The sequence below is a fragment of the Canis aureus genome, chromosome 10 (assembly GCF_053574225.1).
Source record: "Canis aureus isolate CA01 chromosome 10, VMU_Caureus_v.1.0, whole genome shotgun sequence".
NCBI classification, from domain to species: Eukaryota; Metazoa; Chordata; class Mammalia; order Carnivora; family Canidae; genus Canis; species Canis aureus.
The window spans coordinates 17246072-17266180 of NC_135620.1; the positions used below are offsets into that span (position 1 = coordinate 17246072).

Genomic DNA, 20109 nt, shown 5'->3' on the forward strand with positions numbered 1-20109 from the left:
AACTCCATGGCCCAGCCTCAAATGTTCCTGACTATACACCAGAGATGTGCTCATCTTTTCCCCTTCTCCAGATAAGTACTCTGAAGCCCGGGTCCTGAACCTGACAGACAGGGCCCTAGCCACCCAGACCATGAGCTCTCCCCTAGGCCCTATCTGGTGAAAGAATGACCTTTCAATTAGGGTGACCTCGATGGGTCCAGACCTGCCTGTGATCCCATCTTAACTAAATCCACGCTCCTCCATCAGCCAGGCCTAGAGGAGTTCCACACAGAACGCACAAAGTTCTACTACTTCTATCAATACCATCTTTCTTTTATTAATTTTTTTATAAATTTATTTATGATAGTCACAGAGAGAGAGAGAGGCAGACATAGGCAGAGGGAGAAGCAGGCTCCATGCACCGGGAGCCCGATGTGGGATTCAATCCAGGGTCTCCAGGATCGCGCCCTGGGCCAAAGGCAGGCACCAAACCGCTGCACCACCCAGGGATCCCCAGTACCATCTTTCTATTAGACTTTGCACACCAAATTTTCCTACTTGACATTGCGTGTTTTTTTAAGGGAGTGCTGGGAGGAGAAGCAGAGGCAGAAGACCATGGCCAGCTTATAGAGGATTGTGGGTCTCAGAAGAGATGTGGATTTTCCAGCATCCCATGGCCCACAGCTGGGAATAGAATCCAGCCCTTCTGAAAGCCTCAATGCGCCAGATTAAGAATCCACTGAGCCACAGAGCAGAAAATGGAGCAAAGAGGCCACATTGGTGGAAACTCACAACCTGGTTCCTAGGTTCTCTTCTATTTCCCACTTCTCTTTTACCAACACTACCTTCTCCCAGGATTTGTTTTCCACACGGTCTTCCATCCACCTCTGCCAACCGTGCCTCTGCTGTCCCATCTGCCCAAACTTCTCTATTCTATCCCCTACTCTTTCCTAACCAACTTCCAAAGTTCCTTGATCAGCTGCTTTGGGAAGCTTATCACCTCTATTTTTTACTAAGGGAAAAATGATGGAAAGCACTTAGGGATGAAGACAGAATCTAAATACATTCTTAATTGGCAGATTATCCAGACAAAGAAGAAAAATGACACGCAACAGAGGATATTCCAGACAGTGGGCAGAGGGGAGTATTTTTAATAAAATACAGCTATTAATTTTCCAATATCCCTTCTGTCCTCTCAACATAATGCAACACCCAAGTTTGGACTGGATACATGGCTCCCAAGAACAAAAGTGTGGGGATACCTGGGTGTCTGTCAGTAGAGCATGCAACTTTTGATCTCAGGGCTGTAAAGCCCCACATTGTAGCGATCACTTAAAAAAAAAAAAGGAATTGAAGTTTTGTTTCTCAACCTCTCATTGCTCATGCATGCTGTCTGATTAAGTGCCACTTCTGTAATGGGAGCAGAGGTGACATGTGCAATTTGTGGGTTCCACGCCTTAATGGAAGAGTGCCTTCCCGACTACATTCCAGCTGAAATGTGCAGTGGCAATGATCCACCTTCCACTAGATGAAACAAAAAAAGCCTGAAGCCTGGACATCGTGGGTCAGTGACCTACTCCAGAGTGTTTACCCTTTAACTCTTAGACTGAGAGCCAATCTATTTTGTTTAGCTGTTCTTTGTAGTCTCGGTTCGAGCAGCTAAAATATCCTACATAATGCCAGAGTCCCAACTTAAGCTTAAGAACGGTTCCACTCTTGGTAGAAAACCTGTGCTTTGCCAAGAAGGGCTTTTTGAAGTTTGCCTCATTCATTGGAGCTGAAAGAGTAAAGCCACTGAGCCCTTGAGCTGGAAGGCAACGTGTGAAGCTTGGTTCGATCAGAGCTGTGGCCAACCATGGCTAATTAGAGAGGTCCCACCTATGCTGTAAGAAATTTTGATTTTTATAAAAGCTAAATCCCAGGGGCATCTGGGTGGCTCAGTGCTTGAGTGTCTGCCTTCAGCTCAGGGTGTGATCCCAGAGTCCTGGGATTGAGTCCCACATCGGGCTCCCTGTGGGGAGCCTGCTTCTCCCTCTGCCCATGTCTCTGCCTCTCTCTCTCTCCCTCATGAATAAATAAAATCTTTCTAAAAAAAATTTTAAAAGCTAAATCCCTAACAAAACAGGCACCTTGGGATCCCTGGGTGGCGCAGCGGTTTGGCGCCTGCCTTTGGCCCAGGGCGCGATCCTGGAGACTCGGGATCGAATCCCACGTCAGGCTCCCAGTGCATGGAGCCTGCTTCTCCCTCTGCCTATGTCTCTGCCTCTCTCTCTGTGACTATCATAAAAAAAAAAAAAAAAAAAAAAAAAAACAGGCACCTTGGTCAATTTTGGCCCATGGGGCAAATAGCTTTTGACAGATTTGGTCCAAGGCATTCACTTCAAACACAAAAGACTTAGGGCCAGAGAGGTCAGAGGTTTTCTGAGAGCCTTCACCCCACTGGAAATGGAGCTGTGCCTAGGACATGGGCATTCCACCTCCCAAACCCATGCCTCCCTGTAAATCCAGCTGAAGCTCCAGGCATCTCTGCTCCATGGCTGGCAGGCAGGCAGGTGGGGTGGGGGGACACTTAAGAGATCATTTGAAATCTGACTCAAAACTGCCTATGTAAGGAAAGGTCAGGTCCTCTTTGTCTCTATTCCTCAACAGTGTGATCCTAAAGCCGTTAGATGGGTAAGGATGCCCCCACATGGGAGGAGCTGTGTGGATGGGTATCTGAGGCTGAGCTAGGTGAGGAAGATGTCCACGTGGGAGGTGAGACCAGCACCCTGCAAACCAGGATGAGTGTGCAGGGCGTCCTTGGGAGAATGGGAGATGGGTTAAACCAACAAGAACAAGGATTGAGGGTACTGGGAGGCAGGTTTCTGTCTATCAGAGACAAGAGAAGCAAATCATCAAAAGGCAAAAATTGAACGAGCACTGAGATGTTGGACCAGATGTAAAGTTCTGATGTGGCCTCAAGGTTGTCCCTACGGAGAAAAGGTTGTGTGTTGTGTGCATTTCCCAACTCTGTCCACTGTGAGGACCTACCAGCACTGAAATCTCCATGTTGACATGTGTTGGCCTCCAAATAGGATTCTTGACTAACAGGAGTCAGGGCTCTTCACACAAAATGGCTGATTCAAGGACTGGGGCAGATAAGTATAAGAACTTGGAACATCTTGCTCCAAAAAAGGAAGGAAGGGCTCAAAGAAGAATGAGAATGTATCAAAAGAACACAAAAGCCAATTTCATGGGAAATCCTGCTGACCAAATCAGATATCAAATTTTTTTTAAAGATTTTTACTTGAGAGAGAGAGAGTAAGCAGGTGAGAGAGAGAGAGAGAGAGAAAGAGAGAGATAGAACACATGCACAAGCCAGTGAATGGGCAGAGGGAGAGGGAGGAGCAGACCCCCCCCTGAAGAGCAAGCCTAACTCGGGGCTCAATCTCAAGATCCTGGGATCATGTCCTAAGCTGAAGGCAGACACTTAACTGCCTGAACCACCCAGGCACCCCCAGACATCGAAATTTATTTTGAACATGTAACTTATTAGCTAAAATAGGAAAACATAAGAACATACAAATATAAATATTAAAAAATCTAAGGGAGGGGATCCCTGGGTGGCGCAGCGGTTTGGCGCCTGCCTTTGGCCCAGGGCGCGATCCTGGACACCCGGGATCGAATCCCACATCGGGCTCTCGGTGCATGGAGCCTGCTTCTCCCTCTGCCTATGTCTCTGCCTCTCTCTCTCTCTCTCTCTCTGTGACTATCATAAATTAAAAAAAAAAAAAAAAAAAAGTCTAAGGGAAAACAGGCTACAGATTTAGTTTCAAAGTACGTCCCCACTAAAGATTTTGATTTACAAAGGGGAAAAAATGCTTTACAGTGTAGAAAGCCAGCAGACACGACCCTATGACAGCGACATTAATGTCCTCAGGAGTGGACAAATCGCAACCATGCACCACCTGGTGAGATGCAGTGAGGCAAACACAACGTCCCTTCTGTGATTATACTGCTTAAAATAAAAAATTTAAGCCTGAATCTACTCATGAGGAAACATCAAGTTCAGGTGCATTCTACCAAGTAAATGGCCTGTGATTTCCAAAGTGTTACGGTCATAAAAGCTAGGAAAAAAACGAAGTAGATAAACCAACACAGCTCCTTTTGGTATAAAGGATATCACTGATACAAGAGGCTTAAATTGAATAGGATCTGAGAATAAGATGTATTGGGATGCCTGGGTGGCTTAGTCAGTTAAGCATCTACCTTCAGCTTGGAACATGATCCTGGAGAGTCCTGGGATGGAGTCCCGAGTCATGCTCCCTGCTCAGTGGAGGAGGGGCTCTGCTTTTCCCTCCCCCTCTGCCCCTACTCCTGTTCTCTCTCTCACTCTTTCAAATAAATGGATGAAATCTTAAAAAGAAAAAAAAGTAACATATCAACATTTCCCTGATTTCAAAGGTATACAACAGTTATGTAGGAAAATGTCCTTGTTTGTGGAAAATACACACTCAAGGATTTTTAGGGTGATGGGAAAGGTCAACAAGGTACTCAAATAGTGAAGGGGAAAGAAGTTCTTTGCACTACTCTCCAATTTTTAAGTTTGTTCTTATATTAAAATAAAAAATAAAGAACATTATAGAAGAAAAAATGAAAGGACAGCAATGAAAAGAGAGGTAGGCAGAGAAGGAGAGCACTAATTTTAGGTGACTCATCACCAGAGCACTAACCCTGGAGCCAGACTGCTTGAGTTCAGATGTTAGCCCCATTGTTTATCAGCAGGCTGACTTGGGAAAAGTTACTCAAGCTCTCTGTATCTCAGCTTCCTTGTTAATAAGACGAGAATGATCATATTACCTACTTCACAACTTATTATGAGAATTATGTGGGTTTCTATTTGTTAAGTGCTTTGAGAAGTGCCTGGAATATAGTATCATAAAAGTGTAAGTTAAACAATAAAATATCCCCCGAGGTTGTCCCAAGTGAAGTAACCTGGCACATAAGCTCCATGAGGGCTGGGGGGGGGGGTGGGGGGTAGGATGGAAAAGAAACAACTTGATAATGTTTCTTAACTTAATAAAACAAAAGACACTCATCCGCAATTACAGCCCAAAGCTAAATAAGTAATCAACTGAAGCTCAGGTAATCTGTGTAGTTAGCAGCCCAGAGAGGGGAAACGCAGGTTACCAATGGTGCTGGAATGCAAAGCAGCTCATAAATGCAGGGCATCTGTCTGCTGAGCAGAAAACCTTTTCCATGGTGACCTCCTGGATACCACAGTCAACACAACTCCCTTCTCTGCCATACTGAGGCGCTTGCTCTGACCCGCAGTGCCACCTACAGCTCATCACCGTAAGGAGAACTCCGTAACATCTGAATCCTGGCCAAGCTTCACCAGCTCTAGAATTGAAAGGCTAAAAGACCTTGGATCAACCAAGAGCAAATGGAGAGTAGTTACAGGATTGTGCTTCCTTTTCTTTTTTTCTTTTTAAGATTTATTCATTTGAGAGAGAGCACAAGCAGGAGGAGGAGAAGCAGATTCCCCGCCAGGCAGGAAGGCAGATGCGGGGCTCAATCCCAGGACTCTGGGATCGCGACCTAAGCCAAAGGTAGGCAGACAATCGAAGGCAGACAATCGACTGAGCCACCCAGGTGCCCCAAGTGCTTCCATTTTCAAACCTAATTCACTTTAGAAGGTATACAATCTATGTGATAACTTACACTTAAGGAAGGGTATGATCTCATTTACAACTAAAATCTTAAAATATATAGGAATAAATTTTTCTTAAAGATTTTATTTATTTATTCATGAGAGATACAGAGAGGCAGAGACACAGGCAGAGGAAGAAGCAGGCTCCATGCAGGGAGCCTGATGTGGGACTCGATCCCAGGTCTCCAGGATCGTGACCTGAGCCAAAGGCAGACGCTCAACCACTGAGCCACCCAGACATTCCTATAGGAATAAACTTAAAGGATACTACATGAATTTACAAAATTTTGCTGGAATCATAAATACTTGAACAAATCAACATATATATAACTAGATCAAAAAAAATCTGAGTACTATGAATTAGTTCTTTCCTAATTTATCTATAAATGTAATGCAATGCCAATGAAAATCTCCCACAACTTCCCTTTTCAAAACCTGAAATATGTTTCTACATTTCTTTTAGGAAAATATGGGTAGCACTCTAATAACAATAGTCAGTATCTACTGAGTCCTTACCATGTGCCAGAGTTACTTTTATAATTTTTCTTTTTCTTCTTTACAATTGTGGCAGGTATTATTACCACCCTATCGAGTGGAATGTATTGTTTTGGCAGACCAGCACTCACATTTCTTTCCCAGGATACTATTTCCAAACCCAGGAAATTATGCTCCCTTGATTTCAGCATTAGAGCTATTAATACAGTTTTCCTGCTCTTCCTCAACGCAACAGGCAGGTAAAATAAAAATACCTGACAGGCAAAGGATCCATGCTAGGCCAACTGTCTGCTGCTTCAAGATTTTAATTTTCAGTCAAGAAAATGAAAGGCTTAAAAATAGTTGAAGTTCATTTATTCTAGCAGAACAACCAGATAGTTCATTATTACCTACTTTATAGCTAGGTCTGGAGGATAAGTAATTGGGGAAGGTGAGAAAACTCAGGAAGCATTAACACAACACCATTTGCACTTGGAGAATGAAGGGCAAGGAAACAGAATGGTGTTGGGAGAATCTTGGGTAACCACAGCAGAGAGGACACCTGGCAAGCTCTGTAGTCATAGAAAAAAGATGAAAACCACTGATACTACCAAAGGCTGGCAGGGAGGGAGTGAGGACATGGATACTCTGACCTCTGTGCTTTGATTTCTACCACTGGCTGAACACACTCAAAAACCAGAACACAAAGAGAGCCTGGGTGAAGGAATCCACAGAGGTCAGCCCGGAAAGACACTGGGGAAAATGTGGGAGAACAAATCTGCAGGAGCAAAGGGAGTGTAACCACCATTCTTTCCAATTTTTGCAAAAGGCCAAATTGTTTTCCTGCAGCTTCCAACAAAGCAGCCAAAGTGGTAGATCCCAAATTATTTATTAGTTAATAAAATAAAGTTCAAATAGGTTAGCTGCTTTCTGGAGGTCACACGGGTAATATATAGAAGACTATAAAAATAAAACAAAAAAAATTTAAATAACAGGAATTTAAAGTCTATAGCAAGAATTGGGCACCTGGGTATCTCAGTCGATTAAGTGTTTGTCTTGATTTCAGATCTCAAGGTTGAGATCATGCTTCACCTTGGTCTCTGCACTGGGTGAGGAGCCTGCTTGAGATTCTCTCTCCCTCTCCCTTTGCTCCCCCCCCTTCCACTCTCTCCCCTTCTCAAAGTAAATAAAGGCCACAAGAATTAAATCAGTCCAATACACATGTGTGTATACCTAACCACATATCTGAACCAGAATATACAACCTACAAACAGATCTTAATATCAGCAAGAATGCATTGTGTTATAAAAGGCATCAGTGAGGAAAGGGAAATTTGATCATCAAATCTGGGCTAGGGGGAAGAAAAGAGAGGAGTACTAAATATTTGAAGGGGAAATCAATTTGATCAAATCATAACATATACTCAAGGGACAAATGGTTTAAAGACCATTAAGGCCAATGTCACAAAAAAACTTATGGGCCTTTTTTTTTTTTTTAAGATTTTATTTATTTATTCATGAGAGACACAGAGAGAGGCAAAGACACAGGCAGAGGGAGAAGCAGGCTCCATGCAGGGAGCACAATGTGAGACTTGATCCTGGGACTCCAGAATCTCACCCTGAGCTAAAGGCAGACGCCCAATTGCTGAGCCACCCAGGCAACCCATGGGCCTTTCCAATGGAAAAAAAAAAATACTATCTATATTTTAAATCCAGAACCTGACACTGAATCTTCCATTCAAAGTGGGGACAAAGCCCTTTCCTTTAGAAGACACTGCAAAGGGATCCCTGGGTGGCTCAGCAGGTTAGTGCCTGCCTTTGGCCCAGGGCATGATCCTGGAGTCCCGGGGTCGAGTCCCACATTGGGCTCCCTGCATAGAGCCTGCTTCTCCCTCTGCCTGTGTCTCTACCTCTATATCTCTCTCATGAATAAAATCTTAAGAAAAAAATTTAAAAATTAAATTAAAATGAAATTTATGTTATATTTTATCACAATTCAGAAAAAAATATAGATGCAAATTAAGCAATAAGGGTAATTACAAACTCCAGGAAAAAAGAAAAGAAAGCAGTCACGATTTTAAGGCAGTATTTGTTGCCTTTTGCATAGTATTAATTAAGTCATGACTACAGATTTAACGAGATGCTGTGGTATGAACAGATGAGAAGAATGGAGGGAAAGAGGTTTTATGTTTGGAGAAGTGCTAATAAGAAAGTTAATCCTCACCCACCGCAATGAGAACTCTGCAGGCAATATTTAAACTGATATAGTGAAAACAGCAATGGGAGCTTATGACTTAGGACCAAGGTGATCAGCAACAACAGAAAAGGTGAGGTGGTTGCTACAGTAAGTGGCGGGCAGATGAGGAGGAAACAGGAAGTATATTTTAAGCATTCTAGGCCCATTGTATTTTTAACTGTGTACAAGTAGTTCTTTTTTAAAAACTACGCTTTAGGGACCCTGGGTGGCTCAGTGGTTGAGCATCTGTCTTTGGCTCAGGGCATGATCCTGGAGTCCCAGGATCGAGTCCCACATCGGGCTTCCTGCATGGAGCCTGCTTCTCCCTTTGCCTGTGTCTCTGCCTCTGTGTGTCTCTCGTGAATAAATTAAAAAATCTTAAAAAATAAATAAAAACTACGCTTTAAAAAAAAAGCAGAGGAAAAAATTATTATTATTTTTAAAAGATTTTATTTATTTATTCACGAGAGACACAGAGAGAGAGGCAGAGACACAGGCATAGGGAGAAGCAGGCTCCTAGCAGGGTGCCTGACGTGGGACTCAATTCCGGGTCTCCAGGATCCCGTCCTGGGCTAAAGGCGGCACTAAACCACTGAGCCACCAGGGCTACCCCAGAGGAAAAAATTATAACCTAACTTCCTAAACTTAAATTGGAAGAACTATAAAATATGAATAGATTTGGGGCACTTAGCTGGCTCAGTCGGTAGAGCATGTGACTCTTGATCTTGTGGTTGTCAAGTTTGACCCCCCCACACTGAGTGTACAGAATATCTGACATCTTAAAAAAAAAAAAATCAATATTGGATTGCATGAAAAGTCCAAAAGTTCAGTACATCACATGTATCAACAATTTCTGGGATGAAAAATAATGTCTTGGCACCTAATGTCTTGATAGATTCTCTTAAAAACCTTTAAGGTCAGGGCACCTGGGTAGCTCAGTGATTGAGCATCTGCCTTTGGCTCAGGTCCTGATCCCGGGGTCCTGGGATGGAGTCCTGTATCAGGATCCCTGCAGGGAGCCTGCTTCTTCCTCTGCCTAGGTCTCTGCCTCTCTGTCTCTCATGAATAAATAAAATCTTAAAACAAAAAACCTTTAAGGCCTATAAACATCTCGAATGAAACCAAACATGAGCAATTAGGTACAAGAGGGGAGAAGTATGAAAAGGATAGAAATTGCAGTTACCAGTGCAAATGTTGACAGCAACTAGGCAGATAAAGTTACAGCAAAGGCAACAGGAGAAAGATCTGAAGTACAGAAGAGCAAGGTCGCACAGACTCCCGAGTCCCTTCAGCGTTCCCAGGGACAAAGAATGCCACCAGAACCATCCGTGGTTGCACAGCAGGGAAGAAAGGAGTGGGGGAAAAATTTTTTTAAAGATTTATTTATTCATGAGACACATACAGAACCGAAGGCAGAAGACACTCAACCACTGATCCACCCAGGCATCCCCCAGGAGAGAAAAAACAGCATCCCTATTTCCTTTGAGAAAACTTGCTTCATCTCCATTTGTGAGGTCTTCGTGAGGAGTGCCTGCCTCCCAAAATGAAGGCCAGGACAACCAAGTCTTCTGATGCCTGACTATGGAACTTTAAGAGTCAAGATCCTAGGATCAGCCATTTGGGAAGCTCTCTCCAAGGACAGGAAAATCCCAGCAACATGCTAAGACTCATAGGGTTCACTACAGTGGTGGACATTGGCATGCTAACCACAGCTCTTATCCACAATGGGGGCTGAGAAATGGCAGTACGGCTCCAGTACCAGATGCAAGCAGTCAAGAGGGACAAAATGGAAACAGTAATCACGAAGCAGTACAGGGCTCTTATCACCTTAGAACACATGACCACAACAACAAACACAAATGTACATTTCAAATTCCTTAGTTAAAAATACTAATAAGTGAGACACCTGGGTGTCTCAGTGGTTGAGCATCTGCCTTTGGCTCAGGTGGTGATCCCCAGGGTCCTGGGATTGAGTCCCGATCAGGCTCCGCGCAGGGAACCTACTTCTCCCTCTGCCTATGTCTCTGCCTCTCTCATGAATAAATAAATAAAATCTTAAAAAAAAAAATACTAATAATTAGCAACTTTTATTGTGTCACTAAAAAAAACAAAGGACAATTTAAGTGTAAAATTTTTTAATAAGCATTATGACAAAAATATGTGCTCAAAATTGTTAGAAACATATGTAGAAAAATTATGAATTAGTTTCCCCCCCAAAAAATAGCCGCCCTAGCATGCTAGAAAATTGGCCACCGCATCATGGCTTTAGCAGATACACAGGAGGACGGAGAGTCTCCTTAGAAACCTAAATGAGAGAAATTACGAATGTAAAAAAATTTAAGTCAGAACACTGATTTAGAACACTTGTTTAAAAATAATACGCTAGGAAAACCCAGGGTATAGGAAAATATTTCAATAAAAAAATCACCTTGCACATTTTCACAAAATAATAATGGCCTGTCAGTACGTGATTCCTGAAAGAGTTTTAAATTGTGTTTTACTTCTTCAGATCGTAATACAGTCAGTCCCTAAGAGGACTAAAATACTTAAACATTGTGACCTAAAAACAAAAAACAAAACAAAGCCATAGCAAGATTTTAAAAGTTAATGCCCAAATTGCATGATTGTCTTAAGCAACCACTTTAAAAAGTGCAAGTATCTCAATACAGCATAATCCAGTCTGTTTTGAATTTTAAAATACAGAGAAAATTTGGTTTTCAGGAGGATCATTTCATGAGCTGTTTCAAGGTTACTTAGGTCCATAAGGAAGATCCAAGTGTGCATGTGTGTGCTGGGTGGAGGGAGGGGATCTAGAAATGCAGGATTCCAAGTACTTCATTCTCCAACATCATTTTCTTTTTTATGAGTTTTAATTTTTATCGGAGTTATACATTCTATTGACCAAAAGAATCAAACAGTTCTCTAAGACATGTTCTGAGAAACAGCAATTCCTCTCCTCTCCATACCTGATCTTCCATTTGCCCTGCCCCCCAAGACCATGCTTCTTTGAGCATTTACTTATCTCCATAAACATTTTGTTAACTATTTCTTACTTCTGCACCTTAAGGCATTAGTAATTTTCCACTAGAGAACAGCAACTATCCACCTCTTTGATGTAACCCTGACTTCTTCCTGCCAACATGCTTTCAACAGGTATGTATCATCAGCATTTTGCTTAATTAATACTCAAGGTTGACAACAACATGCCTTGGTAAACACTAGTCCCAACTATGCCATGGGCCATAGTATGAACATCTCTCCCACTGTGATAAATTTTTAATTGCTTAGTTTTCTCATTTGCTTACTTCCATCATAACTCAACCCACTCTTTGCCAGTCATCCAAATCTCCCCATACATCCCAATGTATCAGATTATCTATAAATGTCATCTTCTTGGAAGGCTTCTGCCCAGTTCCAACCCAGCAGGGCATATAGACTGCCAGGAAGAGGCCTTCAAGAGCCAATGGGAGCTCAATAGGAAAGCTTGGGCTGAACCACTCCAAAAGCTGTTTCCCAAAAGGAGGAGGCAGATTCTTCGCCACAAACAAATGAACTTTCCTCCTTTTACCTCAACCACATGCTGCCACACTCACGGTGGTCATTCTCCCAGAACAAATCCAAGTGCAAATGCACAAACATAATAGCTATAAAGAAAATATTCTAAGGTTGCATAAGAAACCCATAGACATAGGCAGAGTCCTTGGCAGGTATAGGTTCTATAGCAGGACCAAAACCCATGTCCACCAGGTCTATCTTTTTTTGTGGTGACACAAGGCAATGTGGGCAAGAGAAACTGTAATGGTGATAAAGACCCCTAGTCATTCCATACAGAGCAAGCCATCCTACGTGGAGCTGTGCTGTGCTCCTCCACCTGCAAGGAACACAAGCACACTCCCTGCAAACACTATTCTTTCCAATACTAGAGGCTAGTGTGAGTCAACATTCACTATAGCGATCTTACATGCATGTTCCTGCATGTACCGAGAAGACTTCTATTTTCCTATTTCCTAACTATTGCATCTACTATTTTTCTTCTAAATTAAAATAAAAAATCCTTAAACTCACCAACTACTAGTAACATAAAAATTCATCGCATCTTTTACTAAATATGGCTATTTGTGACAATTCAGTTTTATTTCTAAAAAGTAAGTCTCTTGATTTAGCTGGGGCCTCAGGGTTAAGAGACTAGTCACTGTCATAATCAAAATGATGCATTTATTCAGGGCAAATCTTAATTTTCTTCTTCTTCTTCAGAACAAAGAACTGCAAGAATGCCTAGAAGACTTGAAGTAATGCTGATTTACCGTCACCTTTATTGAAACTTGATTCCTTGAGCCAGAGGAAGGTCCTTACTGTAGTTGATAGTACTAGAGGGGAAAAGAAATGAACAAATTAAATGAAGGGTAGTACATATATAATATAGAAAAATTTATGCCATTAAGAAAATCTAGCATATCTGTATATATTAACAAGGTAAAATGTCCAAGATACAGGTTGGTGAAGAAGAAAAAATTAAGATACAAAACACGGTTAGTACAGATTCAGTTTCATAAAAGAAAAAAACAAAGGAGAAACATAGATATCTATAATATGCCTATCAAATGTTATTAATAGTCTTCAAGGCACAAGAATAGGGGGATCTACTCTAGATCTCAAGTACGCAAGAAAAGTAATGTACATGACTTCAAAGAATGGGAACCAGGAAAAAACAAACAAACCCCCACAACAAAGAATGGGAACCAGGAGAACGTGCATGCGTCTGGGACTTAAAGTACGGACAAAAGCACCTCAGAAATTCCTGACAGATATCACTTCACTGAGGCTCTAAGGGACTAAGGCTGAGAATCTACCTGAGGCTATAGGGTTAGTGAGAAGCAATAAATGAGACTAAGATGAGCGTTCTGGGATCTTGGACCTATGTTCTTTCTACAACATCATATCCCATGGGCCTGACTCACATATCGTTTTAATGCACTTGGGTAAATCTCTCTCTGTCTAAGCCAGAGAAGGGGGGAACGTGGGTGGTTCAGTTGGTTAAGCAACCAACTGTTGATTTCGGTGCAGGTTGTGATCTTAGGGTTGGGAGATCGACCCCCGCATTAGGCTCCAGACTCAGCACAGTCTACTGGAGATTCTCTCTCTCTCCATCTCTCTGCCCCTCTCCCAATCATGCACTGCCCCCTCCTCTTTCTCTAAAAATAAGTAAAATCTTTTAAAAAGCATACAAGTAAAAGGAGCAACTCCTAGTAAAATCCTCCCTGAAGCAGGCTCCTGTGGCAGCTAGCCGTGTGCTGGGTGAACATGCTAAAGCACCCTCAAGTATCATGCGCATTATTCTGGCCTGCAGGGGCCCCGCACGTGTCCAGTCTGCTTCTGTCCAGTCTGCTTCTACTCCTACAGCCTGCAAGGGTGTTGGTTGCACCCAATGAGAAAACTACAAGGACAGCTTCCTCTACTTTCTCCTACTGGTTGACCTTCCAATGTCCTGCTCCTCTGGCGTCTCCAGAAACCACCAATGGGACAGTTTCCCAGCTGAGCCCTGGGCACTGGCTGAGGTAGGACAAGAAGGAGGGAAAACTAACAGTACAGAAGGGATGTCCCAGGAGGGGACAGCTGTGCTCATTAAAGAACCAAAATGAAGTATAGCCCTATAAAGACAGGGCATAAGGTAGAACAGTGTAAAAGCCTGTTCCCAATGGTTGGGAAGCTCAATCCCAACCTCCCAAAGCCTTTTCTTACCAAGTGGATCTTCTCATGTACTGTTTCCAGGCATCACTCCCGGACTCCCGACCACCACCAGTGTGCTTTTCTCCTCCTAGAGAAATACACAAGAAGCTCACATCTCGTGAGGAGTTTCTCTGTGCACAGCTCCTACTTGGCAGCATGAAAAGAAACACACCAAAAGGACATTAGAGCTACCTGACCAATGGATTTACATTTATCTCAGAGTTATCTCCTCTACATACAAAAGACAGAGACCAGATAAACAGGAAAAAAGAACTGAGAAAAAAAGAAAAAAAAAAAAAAACACATAAGGAATAAAGAGGGAACAAATTTGTCAGAAATAAAAGAAAACCAACCTTACCATGAGACCAGATATTAAGATGGGAAACTTCCAGATGGTGGAAATATAATTTTATTTTCTCATTTAAGCTTAGCTATAGAGATTTTCAAATAAATAAATATATATATATATACATACATACTGCTTTTATAATATTCTGAATTTTTATATTAATGTCATTATATCATTAAGAAAGTAATGATTCCATAAAATAAGAAAAGGATACTATGTAGAGGTGTGCCATCAGAGCACAAGAAATGAGACTTGGTAGTGTTTTTGGTAACAGAAGAAGAGAAAACACTTAATAGAAGAGCTAGAAGAATAATCTGAGCAGGTGCCTGGTTGGCTCAGTCATTGAGGTGTGCAACTCCAGATATCTTGGGATCGTGAGTTTAAACCCCACATTGGGGGTAGAGATAACTTAAAAATAAAATCCTAGGGGCACCTGGGTGGCTCAGTCAGTTAAGCATTCGACTCTTGATTTCGGCTCAGGTCATGAACTTAGGGTAGAGAGACTGGGCCCTGTGTTGGGCTCTGTGCTCAGTGGGGAGTCTGCTTGAGATTCTCTCTCACATAGTGTACACACACATTCGCTCTCTCAAATAAACCGATCTTTAAAAAAATTGCAATAATGAAAATAAATAAAAATCTTAAAAAAAGGAAATTTCCCATATTCAAAACAAAACAAATGAAAGAGAACAAAATTAGACAATTCTTCAAGAGATAACACTCAAACAACAGAATAGTTTACTAGAATAGTAATTAAAAAGAAAAATATTGGGGTGCCTGGCTGGCTCAGTTGGCAAAGCATACAACTCTTGATCTCAGGGTTTTAAGTTCAAGCTGCATGTAGGGTGCAGAGATTACTTTAAAATAAAGGGGGGGGGCACCTGGGTGGCTCAGTAAGTTAAGCTTCTGACTCTTGATTTCAGCTCAGGGCATAATCTCAGGATCTTGAGATCAAGCCCCACAGTGGTCTCAGCATAGAATCTGAGATTCTCACTCTCCCTCTCCATCTCCCCTCCCACCTCTCTAAATAAATAATAAAATCTTAAAAAACAAAACAAAACAAAAAAAACAAGCAAGTAGAGAAAAAGTGAAGGAAATAAAATTGTCAAAAAAAACTACCAACACAGAACTAGCAAAAACACCCCAGCATTGAAAATTATGAGTCCCAATACTCTAAAGCTAATCCCTGGCCCACTGTCCAAGAAAAATGTTTACAAAGATCTTTGTTGACATAAATAGCAGACCCCAAATTTTTTGAAATAGGAAAGAAAAGAGAGATCGGAAATCAAAGTGGACTGAACTCTTCAACCACAATACCAGAAACCATAATGTAAGTGAGTAACAACTTCAAAAGTCTGAGGAAAAATTATCGCAAACTGTGCAGCAAAGGCAGCGCAGGTCTGCTTGCAATGCTGCTGCATATGGGCACTCAGGTACTAAGTAGCTCCCCCTACAGGGACATAAAATTTCCCCTACATGATACTTGTTCTCACTGGGCCTCAACTGCTTTTGCACAGTGTGGTTTATGTTAAACACCTCTTTTTTTCAGGGAGTCTGGAGTTTTGGAATAAGCCAGGTGACCAGTCACCCTGGTAGATGACATTCCATGTACATTGTCCCAATCTACCGCTGGAAGAATTTAGCATGTCCTGTGACTTCAAGGGGGAGACACTTAGAAGCTTGGCTGGTTTCTCTGGTTTCCTTTTAACTTCACATAGAGCAGGTAACATCATGCTACACATGTAGAAAGAAGAGGGAGGTTTAAAAAGGTTCAGCTAAGCTAACAGAGAGTCAACAAATAATGTCTAAAATTGAGAAAAGAGTAAGCAGTGAACACCTGGCTGGCTCAGTCAGTGGAACATGTAGCTCTAGACCTCGGGATTATGAGGTCCAGCCCCTTGTTGGATGGAGAGATTATGTAAAACAAATAAATTAAAAAAAAAAAAAAAAAAAAAAACGGGATCCCTGGGTGGCTCAGCGGTATAGCGCCTGCCTTTTGGCCCAGAGCATGATCCTGGAGTCCCGGGATCGAGTCCCACGTCGGGCTCCCTGCATGGAGCCTGCTTCTCCCTCCTCCTGTGTCTCTGCCTCTCTCATAAATAAATAAATAAATAAATAAATAAATAAATAAATAAACAAACTAAAGTAAATTCAAAGCTAAATTTACTGTTTTTTTCTTAGCTATCTCAAAGTAGTTGCCTCTAGAAATGAAGCCGCAAGAGAAAAGTGGGAGAAGCCACTTTCCCATTTACAAATTAACTTGTGGAGGCTCAAATAAAGACGAGTCAGGCGGACGAAAAAGTATGGGCCAAAAACAAGGACTAAAGGCCCCTGGAGGGGAGAGAGCACACAGGTGCACGCAGGCCACTCAACAGCGGAGGGCAGGGGTGAGCCTGAAGGAAAGGAGGAACCTTTTGTCAAAATCGGCAGATTGAATGCTAAGGGCAGTAAACACTGGTTTATTTTTGATTTTTTTTATTTATTTATGTCACACACACACACACACACACAGAGAGAGAGAGAGAGAGAGAGAGGGGCAGAGACACAGGCAGAGGGAGAAGCAGGCTCCATGCACCAGGAGCCCGATGTGGGATTCGATCCTGGGTCTCCAGGATCACGCCCTGGGCCAAAGGCAGGCGCCAAACCGCTGCGCCACCCAGGGATCCCAACACTGGTTTAAAACATTAAAAAATGCCTCTAGGGATCCCTGGGTGGCGCAGTGGTTTGGCGCCTGCCTTTGGCCCAGGGCATGATCCTGGAGACCTGGGATCGAATCCCACATCGGGCTCCAGGTGCATGGAGCCTGCTTCTCCCTCTGCCTGTGTCTCTGCCTCTCTCTCTCTCACTGTGTGCCTATCATAAATAAATAAAATAAAATAAAATAAATAAAAAAAAATAAAAAATGCCTCTAATTACTTAAACTGTTGGAGGTATTAATGCATGTGTGTTCTCCTCTATACCTACATAAGTATATGAGTATAAACAAGGTAATCTGTTTCTACTATATTTTCACTAATTTTTAGTAGTAATCTTAATACACAATTGTTGGTTGGGATGGCTTTTTTTTTTTTCTTTTAAGATTTTATTTATTTATTCACGAGAGACAGAGAGAGAGAGAGAGACAGAGACAGAGACACAGGCAGAGGGAGAAGCAGGCTCCATGCAGGGAGCCCAATGCGGGACTCGATCCTGGGACTGCAGGATCATGCCCTGGGCGGGAGACAGGCGCTAAACCGCTGAGCCACCCAGGGATCCCAGGATGGCTTTAAAAACAAAAACTATTCCTCAATTTAAGCACTGAGAACTCAAGGCTTATTAAGAGAAAATATAAGCAGAACCCAGTGAAAAAAGCAACTTAGCATTTTATCTAAAAAAGCTAATGTTAAAAAAATAAATAAATAAAAATAAAAATGCTAACGTTTAACACTTATATTCCTTCTGGTTTTAAAAACTAGAATTTTTTGTGACAAAATCTGGCTTATGCCTAAAGCCAGGGGTTTTTAGGGGTACCTGGGTCCTACAGTCCATTAAGCACCCAACTCTTGATTTTGGCTCAGGTTGTGATCTCAGGGTCATGAGATGGAGCTCCAAGTTGGGATCCACGCTCAGCACCAAGTCAGCTTCTGCCTCTGCCCCTCTCCCCACTCGTGCTCACATGTGTTCTCTTTCAGATAAATAAAATCTTTAAAAACAAACCAGAAAACCAGGGGTTCTTAACGTTCTTTGAGTCATGACCCTCTCTACAAAAGAGATGCCACCATTTCAAGGGGTCACATATTTTAGGTCAAGGGCCCCAGCTCCAACATGATGATGCATCTGAGAATAAAAAGTTGGATCTTGAACAGTAACTCTGAATATGGCATATCAAGCTCCTCTCAAGCATGTTAGACCAGGGATCCCTGGGTGGCTCAGCAGTTTAGTGCCTGCCTTCGGCCTAGGGAGTGATCCTAGAGTCTCGGGATCGAATCTCACATCAGGCTCCCTGCATGGAGCCTGCTCCTCCCCCTGCCTGTGTCTCTGTCTCTCTCTCTGTGTCTCTCATAAATAAATAAATAAAGTCTTAAAAAAAAAAAGCATGTTAGACCAGGTTCTTACCAGGTTATTTCAGGTTCTTGGTCGAACTTTTTCAAAAGCTACTACTGCTTTTATTGTCTGAATTGTGTCCCCTCCCAAAATTTCTATGTTGAAAATCTAACTTCCAATACTTAGGATATGGCTGTATTTGGCAAGAGGACCTTTAAGAAGGTAATTAAAGTTGAACGAGGTCATAAGCCAAAAAAAAAAAAAAAAAAGAAAGAAAGAAAAGAAGCCATAAAGGTGCAGCCTGGTGTCCTCCTAAAAGAGGAAGAGGCACCAGGGATGTACGCATGCACAGAGAGAAAGCCACGGAAGGATTATAAGCCATGAAAAAGAGGCCTCAGGAGAAACCCAACAACTGCCAACACCTTGACCCTGGACTTGCAGCCTCCAGAACTGTGAGGATATAAATTCTTGTTGTTTTAAGCCACCCAATCCATGGTATTTTGTTATGGCAGCCTGACCATCTAACACATTGCCCCCAATGAGGACAAGGATTCTCTACATACCAAATGCACCTCCGATCTCAGCCCCACTCGTTGGGATATTGACATTTACAATGCCACAGTCGGATCCTTTCGGTCTGCATGTAAGATGGGAAACAGAGTTGAGAGCAACATTTAAGAAATTAAGAAAAAAAAAAAAAACAAAAGAAAATCCAAGCAAAACCTCTAAAACTCTCGATGCTCAAAAGAGGATTTGCAATTATGATGGTTTCATTTTCTTTCTTGTAAGCCCATTCACGGCACAAATCAGGCTTATGTAAATTCTCAAAATAGATAAAGTTATACCCAAGCCAGCGGAAGATTCTGCCCAAATCCTTGGTAAAGATGCTACTTGAAAGTCCTTGTTTTACTTCATTATTCCATGCAAAGACTTCTTCTTCATTCTGAAAGGATAAATGGTGGAAGCTGTTAGATGATGCGGTGTTTGGGTCAAAGTTCATGATGGTACGTTTCACGAGATGTACCAGTATAATTTCAGTGCACAAAAGTAAACTAAAAACTCAAAATCTAATTCTGTTTCTCTAATATACACAGCTTTGTGGAGTTTTCCTTTATTGCACTCTGAAAAACAGATGGTACATGCGTCCATTCGAGGTACTACATTTAAGAGCTAATATTTACTGAACTCCTATTATGTGCAACCCCATGACCTAGGCACTTTGCATGCATTTAAGTATTTAATTCTCATCCAATGATACAGGTTTTATAGTATCCCCAACTTACAGATTGGTCAAGGTACACTAAATAATTTGCTCAAGAATTCACTCACATACACACAGTACAAAACATGAAATTATCCTCTCTAGTCACATTATGTGTAACAATGATAAGACAATTTAAATCAAGATTTTTAAAAAGCATTCATATAGTTGCAAAAGGATGTAATTCTCAGTATTTTTTAACTGCTAATCCTGGCACATCCAAACCTTGATTCTATCACTCAATATTTTCTGATATGGCTAGGGCCTGTCTCACAGTGGGGAAAGAGACCATCTAGCTATTTCTATCTGCTAAAAGCTCCACAGGCTGTCCCCTGATACAGGTTAGAAATGTGTCTTTAGACTGCTCCTGTA

General features: G+C 42.0%; 1 protein-coding gene across 1 annotated transcript in view; it reads right to left on the reverse strand.

Moving 5' to 3' along the window:
* Nucleotides 1-12493: 12493 nt before the first annotated feature.
* ALDH7A1 (aldehyde dehydrogenase 7 family member A1) overlaps nt 12494-20109 on the reverse strand; it is a 46966-nt gene continuing 39350 nt past the window's right edge. The window contains exons 15-18 of the mRNA XM_077911474.1: nt 19322-19419; nt 19040-19113; nt 14120-14195; nt 12494-12747 (exon numbers count right to left, since the gene is read on the reverse strand). Coding sequence (XP_077767600.1) covers nt 12693-12747; nt 14120-14195; nt 19040-19113; nt 19322-19419 — 303 coding nt within the window. The 3' untranslated portion in view covers nt 12494-12692. The remainder of the gene's footprint in view (nt 12748-14119; nt 14196-19039; nt 19114-19321; nt 19420-20109) is intronic.